Source organism: Accipiter gentilis, chromosome 26 (assembly GCF_929443795.1).
Source record: "Accipiter gentilis chromosome 26, bAccGen1.1, whole genome shotgun sequence".
In the NCBI taxonomy this organism is placed as follows: domain Eukaryota; kingdom Metazoa; phylum Chordata; class Aves; order Accipitriformes; family Accipitridae; genus Astur; species Astur gentilis.
The window spans coordinates 16,554,427-16,563,705 of NC_064905.1; the positions used below are offsets into that span (position 1 = coordinate 16,554,427).

The 9,279-nt window shown below is 51.2% G+C and overlaps 1 protein-coding gene across 1 annotated transcript in view; it reads left to right on the forward strand.

The window, feature by feature from the left end:
- PDGFRB (platelet derived growth factor receptor beta) overlaps nucleotides 1-5,787 on the forward strand; it is a 34,677-nt gene extending 28,890 nt beyond the window's left edge. Inside the window, exon 24 of the mRNA XM_049829526.1 lies at nucleotides 398-5,787. Within this exon, the coding sequence (XP_049685483.1) occupies nucleotides 398-548 (151 nt within the window). The 3' untranslated portion in view covers nucleotides 549-5,787. The remainder of the gene's footprint in view (nucleotides 1-397) is intronic.
- The last annotated feature ends 3,492 nt before the right edge of the window (nucleotides 5,788-9,279 follow it).

The window sequence follows — 9,279 nt, forward strand, 5'->3', positions numbered from 1 at the left end:
AGGAGAGGAGGGCAGTGTCACCCCCATATGAGGTGCTGTGACTTTGCATGAGCCTGCAGGGATGGAGATGAACCAGAGGAGCTCGGACATGAGCTAAGATAGGGTGCCATGTCACATCCCTGTACATCAGCCAGCACAGCTGGGGACAAGTGACCCCACTCACAAGGAGGAGGGCACACGGGGGCCCACGGTCTGCAGAATCCAACCTGCTGTATGTTGTGTTTGAGGGCTGAATAGACCCAACCAATATTGTCTGTTCCCCTGTGGAAAGCTACTCAGATAGAGTGGGGCTGCTGGGAGCTTGACACTTGACAGCTTCTCAGCTGTTGGGAATCCTCTCCCACCAGGAGACCTGGGACAATGCTCTCATTTCTCTCTCCCTCTTGTCTTCCTTCAGCTCTATGCTGAATGAGGCCAACACATCGTCTACGATATCCTGTGACAGCCCTCTGGGCCTCCGGCAGGATGAGGAGCAGGAATCCGACCCACAGCCAGTCTGCCAGGAGCCGACCACAGGGCACCAAGAGGTGGAGGAGAGTTTCCTGTAGTCAGAGCTGGGCTGACTCTTCATCTCTCTACGGAGAGGCCAGCTGAGGGGCTGATCTAGACATCAGAGAGCTCCATGCTTTGCACTTGTACATCAGGACATCCCCACCTGTCCCAGCATTCCTCCTTCCCTCCTGACTCCCAGTGTTGGGTGGGGAATTAAAGACTTTTCCCCATTTCCATACCCTTCCCCCTTACAAAGAGGTGGCTCCGTGCCAGCAACCTTCCAGATCACTGCCACATCCTCCTCAGTGATCAAACCACTGCAGGAGGGAGACATCTCACAGACCAACATCTTCTTTTCAAGTGGAAGACGTGGGTTGGATCTCCACAAGAGACGCCACTTTCTGCATGGCTAAGATGATACTCCAGCCTCTTCCCCCTCCATGGCAATGAATTTCATCTCCTCTGCACCAGCACTTCTCTGATGGTCTCAGCACCAGCCACACCATGGTTCTGTGAAATGCCACCAGGACAGATGATTTGCTTGGATCCCATTGCGGGGGTGTAGAGAACCTGCAACACCAACCTTCAGCTGCTGGAGATCAAGAGTACATTGGGTAGATTGTCCTCCAAGCACAGCCAAGTCCTGGAGAGACCAGCCAGCGTCTCAGAGATACCGAATCACCGTTTTCCTTTCTTGACAGCTCTGCTATAGATAGAGAGTCACAAACACTATAGGTACCCATGGTTCTGGGGCACAGCTCTGCACCCAGCTAGAGAGGCTGTCACACCCTGAACCCTTTTGTGCCCCACACGGCACCAGGAGCCCCAAGGGCATGCCAGGAACTCAAAATGCTCTCACAATGACTCTGTTGTAGTAGCAAAGGGGGCAGTCCAGTGTTGTTCCTGTCGTCTGTGTGGACACTAAGCTAATTATTTTCCATTGAAGATTTAAAGGGAACAAATATATTAATCCACTAGCCAGGGCCAGTATAAGGAAGCAATATGGCTATTCATTAATCTACTGCCACTAAGCCCAGCTTGTCTGCTGGGAAATCATATAACCCTGCCAGCTGCAAAATCTTTGTGCCTTATCTTTGGGAACCAAGGGCTCCCTTTTGATAGACTGTTCACCCGAACATCCTTTTTCAGGATGGGAGATCTCACCAGTCCCTCCTGAGTCATAGCAAGACTATGGGGAGCAATAAGGATGCCAGAACACCAACCCAGGGACATCTCAAAAGAGAGAGAGGGAAAGAGGCTGGGAAGCTGTTTGGGTCACAGCTAAACTGTATCTCACACCCTGCCACTTTCTGGGGGCCAGGCATAGCCACTCGCAGCCTGCCAGGGCTGTGGATGAAATGTCATGGGGAACCAAGCAGAGCAAGAGGAATCAGGGAGGATTCCTCTCTCTTGGAGTGTTTTGAAGAGCAGAGGTCTTCCTCCTGCTTCTCACTGCCTTCCTCGCTTCTTGCAGGCAGGCCTGGCACTTCTCGTGCTCTCAGCTGGCACTTGAACGAGGAGACTCAAAGCAGAAGGAACACCAGGCTTTTAAATCAGTTGTGAACCTCACCTCTGCAGAGATGAAAGCTAGACCCCCAAAACTGCAGGTCTGACACCATAGAAACTAGCAGGGTGTTCTTCTAATAGGAGAAGTGTCCCATTGCACTGAGCTCTGTTCGCTGCATGCACCCCACTCCCATTAACCCCTTTGTTGCCCTACTCATGCACATATCTCTGTGCATCCTACAAAAACTGCACAGGCAGGTTTACAAATTCAGAAATTCAATCAGCATCTTGCTGGGCTTTTGCCACCTCAGAGCCACTGAGAATTTTTTTTTTTATTTTTTTTTTCAAAATATGAAACATCTGCCAGAAATCCACAGCAAAACAGCTTCTGTTTTAAGTTGTCTACTGTTGCAATGCTGCCATTAATGCAGCTAAAAGAGGAGTAGGTGTTTTTTGGGCTGATGTCCTTGGTAAAATGTGAACATAAGAAATAGCACTTTTATTGGCAGCCGGTGGAGTGTATTTTCAGCCCATGTGGTCAGATTCCCCACCATCCATAGGAAACACTGTGAATGACAACTGTTTTTCCATGCTCTGTTCCTCCTGTTTGTAATGAAGGAGCCATCTTCTGTGGCCACAGTTTATGAAATGATCCTAACTGCAGAGAAGCAGTAACTCATGAGATCCTTGGGGTCAGACCACTTTATTTTTCTAACATGTAAGGTGCTTTGTAGGATCTGTGTCACTGCAGCTTGAGCCCATAGGATGGCACATCAGATCATCCTAATAGCCGCTGTCTGTACCAGCTTTATTTTTAATTTGTCCTTCTCTATCAAAGTGATCAGAAGTACCCAGTACTCCAGGTGAGGTCAAATCTTGACCTCACATAGGGCATTAATAGTTCTGGTCTGTACTGGATTTGACTTGCCTGGTGTAGCTTTGGATAATGTTGGTCTTTTCCCAGCCACAACATACTGGTAGTTAGGAGTCATCCTCTGACCAATGTAAGCACCTACGTCTTTCTACTCTTCCAGCATTTCTAAAGAAGATACTCCCTGCTGTTCCAGACATTGGGTCATCAGCACATTTTGTTAACAAACTGTTATTTTTGGGCTGGACTGACTAATAAAAATACTAAATACTTCCAGCATCAAGAGCAACCCTAGAGAGCTACTTCTACTACCTCTGTCCAGCCCAAAGATTTCCCCATCAATTAACCCCCTCTCACCCTCCCTTTGGCCATTTGCTTATTTACTTCACAAATCCTGTACTAAACTCCATCTTGTACAGGCTTATTACTAATGAAATTACTAATTTCCCACTATCAAATAGTTTTGACAGTCCTGAAGGAGATCTATTTCTTCTCCCTGTGGGAGCAAATCAGGTATCCTGTCCTTCTAGCTGGGCATTAACTACACTTGGATGTCTATTGCATTTTGTCCCATTTGTAGATTTATTGCAATTATTCTTTGCATCAAAACTTGTTCTGGCTGCTGATGGGGTGCTAACCCCACCTCCCTCTTCATTCTTAAAGTAGGTACTCCAGACTCCTTGCAAAATGGTACCGTTCTCCATTCCAGAGACATATGACCAAATATTTGCCTTTAGCCCTGTGATTGCAAGGGCCAAGTCTTGCACTTTGTAGTACTTTCCTGTCCTTAACTATTCCCATCACCACTTAGTGAGGGCATGCACACCTGCTGCAGCGAGCAGATCTTCTCAGCCAGGGACAGGCTGGCAGCTGGGCAAAGCAAACATTTTTTGCTAAGCATCCTTGCAACTCTCCTCAAAGAGAGGGCTTGGCAGGGCTAAGGCTTCCAGCAGTCCCCCAGGCAAGCTCTCTCTGCTCGGGGAGCCAGCTCCAGCCCCCCGCTCCCTCTCTCTCTGCTGCCAACATTCCAGTCCCTGCATGGCCTGGCAGGTGAGGGCCAGGAGAAATGGTCAGCTGTTCTGGGCCCATCAATTTTGTAGCCATAATTTCTCCGGTGAGACTCTGAAGGGAACCGGTTCCTCTGGGTTTTTAGTTTTGATGATCAGTATTTTTGTTTGGGTGTGGGTTTGTGTTTAGAGGTGGACCCAAACTGAGCCCCCCAAAAAGGGATGCATGCCACAGCTTGGGCCCATCTCTAGTGCAATATCTTTTATTTGTAGATTATATTTTACTCTACAGCTGTTACATCGTTATCAGCACCAGTATATGCATAATCCTACTGCCAGTCACTATTTCAAGCATACCTAAGTGTATCCCAGAAACTAATGTGACACTCCAGTGTCTCTTTCCACATTTAAGATGCTTCTCAGACTGATGTGTGCGCAGATTTTAATCCTTTTGTCTTTCTCGGTTTGAGCGTGTTATTATTTTTTTAAGCGAGAGTGTCACGTTTAGTGTTTGTTTGTGTCGTGTTAAGAAATCTAGAGCACAGTGGACTTTACTCGTAACTAAATTGTCTCTGTTCACCTGCCAAGGGGACTGTGGTGGAGTCCCATGGGGACGGGAGGCAGAAGTGCAGTGCAGATGTGCAGCCAGGAGGTAGTCAGACAGAAGTGAGAAACAGCTCTTCCCCTTCTTCCGAGTCAGGGCTCTGGGCTGGGGTAGAGACAGCACCACAAATACAGGGTACTGGGCAGTGGGTTAGGTTTTGGCTGTGAGGAAGCCCAAGGTCTGCCTGTGGAAAGCTGTGCAGATCCGGAGCAGGGGATTTCACAGATGTCTCCTTTTGGGGGCTTTTTCTAAAATGAGATGTCAGCTAATGTGCTAAGGAGGCAAACCCCATGCTCCAATGCACAGGCGCGAGGAAGGGCTCCGGTCAGGCTCAGTGCTTAGCTCAGGTCCCAGGGTCAGTGGTGGCCAGTTCACAATGCAAACCGTGGGATCTCTCACACAGACAGGAGAGCAGTGGGCTGCCAAGCCAGCCCCAGGGAGCCCGGACGCAGCCTGGCTCTGCTCCCACATGGAGGACATGAAGGTTGCCCTTTGGCAGCCCTCGGCAGCCTTTTGGCAGCCTTTGCCCCAGGTGGTTGCACAGGCAGAGAGCAGCCAGGGCAGCTGCAGTCCTCACTGGACACCAGGCAGCTCCTGGGCCATGCACAGGTCCTTCCTGCAGCAGACCCCAGCCCTGCCCAGATGCTGAGCAGCCAGCACTAACTGTAACAGTGGAGGCACCATGTTGTCTGCAGGACTTGCCTAGAGCAGGCCAGGTATTCTCAAAAAATCAGATTTCATGGGCCAGCACATGGGTTGCTGGGCTCCCAGCATAATTCCCATTGTTTTACCTGGAGGGCTGAAGTCTCTGGGATGTGCCAAGATGGATCCGGTTGGCTTTGGCAAAGGCAGGGGAACTGCTCCAGTGTAGCTCCAGTGGCACTTTGGAGAGATGACCCTTGCAGAGGTGGGAGGAGGCAGGGAAGCCAACTTGTGCTGGGAGGCCTGCAGTGTCCCATTGTTCCTGTCCTTTCCTCCTTCATGGATTGCACCAGAACTGCAAAGCTTGCCCAAAGCATGCCCTCTGTCCTCTCCCCCTCCTGTTGTGCTGGCTTGCTGGCATCATGCTGTTACCCTGCAGCATCTTGGAACAGAAGCAGCACCTGCCTCCACGCTGTTTGTCAGAAACCATCCTGAGGGCAAAGGGAAAAACAGAGTTCAGACTAAGGTACCAAAGAGTTAACATTTTCCTAGGTTTACAGATGTATTTGTAGGATTTGTACTATGTCACATCTATAGCCATGAGATATTATTTTTATGCTGTAAACTTTTACAAATATGTTTTTAAAGAAAGAGTTTAAAAATAAAGGTGTTTTTCTTTTTGCAAAGTTCCATCTCTTCCTTTGTTTGCCTGATTTTGGTTGCTCCCACACAGATGGGGCTGGGAATGCAGCTTAACCATGTCGTGAGCAAAGGCTAAGCATGTTAATACGCTGTGCATGACCCCAATGCTTAGCGAAAGCCAAGCTGGGAGCCAGGCAGAGAGAAGCACAGCAAGGCAACAGCTGAGCCCAGAGACAGTGGTAAGGAAAAGGGGCTGTGAGCAGGGCAGGATCTGCCCTGTCTCTCTGGTAACAGGCCAGCTTGTGGGCCATGTTGCACTGGGAGGAGGTGGGTAGAGGGAAGGACACTGGGAACAGTTCCCATATGTATCCCCAGTGCCTGAGGTTTGGACCAGCAGCCCCAAACAAGGGCTTGATGTGCTCCTTGGGAGCATTGCTGGGTCTGTGCTAAGATCAGAGTGGGGATGCGGGAGATGCCAGACTGAACAGTGCTGGGCTGAAGGAGATGGGAGACACCACAGCACTGTTGATTTTTCCACATAGTTTAATAGCTCAGGGTGGCGGGAGAGACTGGAGGTAGCAATGGGGCAGGGCACCAGAAAGAGCCACACTGCAGTGCACAGGGCTCCCCATGTCTGGCTCTGCTCTGAGCTGGGTTCTCCTCCCCTCCCTCTGGGATGAGGAATTCGCTGATACCCTTTAAAGATGCAACCTCCAAATACTGGCTCCCCACATTACCACTCCCTCAGGTCCACATGTCCCCCTGCTTTCCTCCTCCCCTCATCTTTCCCCAGTCACCTCTCCAGAAGTGCTGGGGTCCCCCAGCCCCATGAGAGACAGGCACCTCCTGAGTCCAGCCCAAAGTTTTCTCCTCTCTCTGGCTCCAGTGAAACTGCTCCTCCTGAAAATGACCCCAGGCTGCTAGAGTGGAGCTCTGAGCCACAGTGGCTCCAGCAGCCAGCTCTGAGCCACATGCTTGGAAAGCCTGGGGTTGATGCAAAGAGGGGATTTTGAAATGGCGTTCAAACATATCAGTGTTGACCCTGTCTTCAGGCTGCATGATGCAGCCCCGCCTCAGCTCCTGGGAACCTCGTGTGTACCCAAAGGCCCAAGGCACCAGTTGCAGCAGGAGACAGGTCCAAGTCCCAGCAATGCTCCCCTTCTCAGCACGACCTGTCCTGTGCTGCTATCTTTGCTCAGTTTGCCAGAGAGGAGGTTTGCAGGCTCCCTGACCAGCTCAGACTGATTCTCCCTAGATATGCTCTGAGTCATCTGGCATGGGTCAGGCATGACAGGCAGACAGGACATTTTTCTCCAGAAGCTGAATCAGCAAGGAAAAAAAAATCACTTCATCTCCAGAGAGGCTGCAGCAAAGGCTTGGGGGGAAGCAGGGAGAGGGAATTGGTAGACCTCAGCCCTGAACCCAGCTGGGTCCCACTGCCCAATCCCTGCCTGGCAGACCTTTTGCATGTTGGGATGCCCTGAGGAAGGGTCATGGGCCTGGGAACAAGTAGGTAGATATAGGGACTCCTGGCAGGACATTTTCCCCACCCGAAGACAAGTTTCATCTCCAGTGATGAGACAGGCACCTCATGGAAGAGCTCAGGGAAGTAAAGAAACTCAGACTGCAGAGACAAACCCTGGCTTGCTCCAACCACTTTGGGTAGCAACAGCTCACTCAGGACATGGGTGTTTCACATCTGTCCCCAGACTGCTGCAGGGCAGTTCAGGCAGGCCTGACACTATGGCCAGCTGTACTCATTGCAGGGGTCCTGTAGGGCTGGAATGGCCCAGCCCCACTCCCAGCCTGGGAAACAAGTCTGAGCTCCCAGTGCTCCCAATCAGGACTCACAGCAGCCTCCACTCCCCCCCCCCAGCCAGCCTGCAGCCAGCCAGGCACTCAGCAAGTCTCGTGCCGTCTCTCAGCACGCCTTCCTGGCCATCGGGGCCTCCACAGACATCTCTGGGCTTCAAGTGACTCAAAGTAAGGCTGCAGTTCCTCTGAGAGCATCCCTGCTCAGAGCTGCTTGGGCACTTGAGCCCCAGCAGCACTCCTGTGGCTGAGCTGCTTGCTTGCAACCACAGGATTTGGGGTGCAGCCTGCCGACAGGAAGAGATGGCCACCAACGAGGGAGGAACCCCAGCAGACAGCTTGTCCCACTAAGCATCCCCAGGTGTGCCCAGCCCAGCTTGGGGACCCATGTGTAGAGGCTGTGACTTGTCACCTGTGGACCACTGCCATCAGAGATGCTCTGCAAGTGGCCTCCTCAAAGAGAAGGGAGACTGAGAGATTGTTTTCCTTCTCTGTATTGAACCTGCCTGATTTAATACTTGTTCACACTGGTGAGTCAGTTCTCTCTGAGCTGGCATTTGTTCCTGGAAAAAAAAAAAACAACCAAAAAAAAAACAAAAAAAAAAAACCAACTTAAAAAGAAGAAGGAGGGAAACAAACATCCTTTAAAAAGCCCCTTTGGCTCAAAAGGAGGAAAGAATAATCAGGCAGATGTCTCCTGTGGCCCAGCAGCTTGACAGCCCCCCAGCTCTGGGCAGGAGCCCCCCAGTGCACCACACTGCCTCCAGTTCTTTTTCTTCTTCCCCACATCCTGCCAGGAAAAACTGCTGAGAGGAAATCTTCTCCAGCCAAAAGCTGCCTTTCCTTCTCTCTGGACTCCCTCATGCTCTCCAGCCACCCTTCTGGCCAAAACCAAGAGCTCTCTCCACGTTCCCATGACTCTTAGTCATCTTCAGCACAGTCAGCCGTGCTCTCATCTCTTTGGCCCCAAGACCTTGTCTTGCTGGTACTTTGCTAATTGTCCCCTTTGGAGAAGCCCATTCCCCTCCAATTTGTGGACACATGAGGGGCACTCCTCTGCCTGGCACCTTTGCATTGCAAGTGCAGATTCAACAGCCACCTCTGTGCAGACAATTTGGAAAAGCTCATCTCCTTCTGCCCACATTTTGCAGCCAGTATCCCTGCCACCTGCCCGCTGATGGGGCTGCAGCTGGGTACAGCTAAGGCAGAGCTTTCCAGCTTGCCCCGGGCAGGACCTTCCTCCCCTGTGCTTCCCAGCGCTGTCAGGTGGTGGCCTTAACTTCTCACCCCAGAGCTGCCATGAACTGTCATGAACTTCTGCTGCAGTGTGAGATTATCCTCACAGAGATAGAGCAGAGAGCAAGGGGCACCCTGTGTCTGACTTGACCTCCTAACATCTTGCTGAATTGAGCATCCCTAGGACAGCTGTTTTGCTTCTAGCCTACCCTCGCTCCCTGTTTTGGAAGAGGCACAGTTCACTGGAGGGTTAATGAAGTGCCTAATTACTGCTCCCAGGTGCCTGCCATGTTGTCAGTTAGAAAACAGCTTCAAAAAGCCTCTCCACCAGCAAGCCAGGAGGACTGGGTGAGATGGGCTCCTGGAGAGGGTTCTTGCTTGAGCCCTGTGGCTGCCTGATGGTGATGGGGTTGCTGTGAGCCCCAGGCTTGGAGGTACTGGGAGAGGAGGAGGGTTGGGGTCCCTGT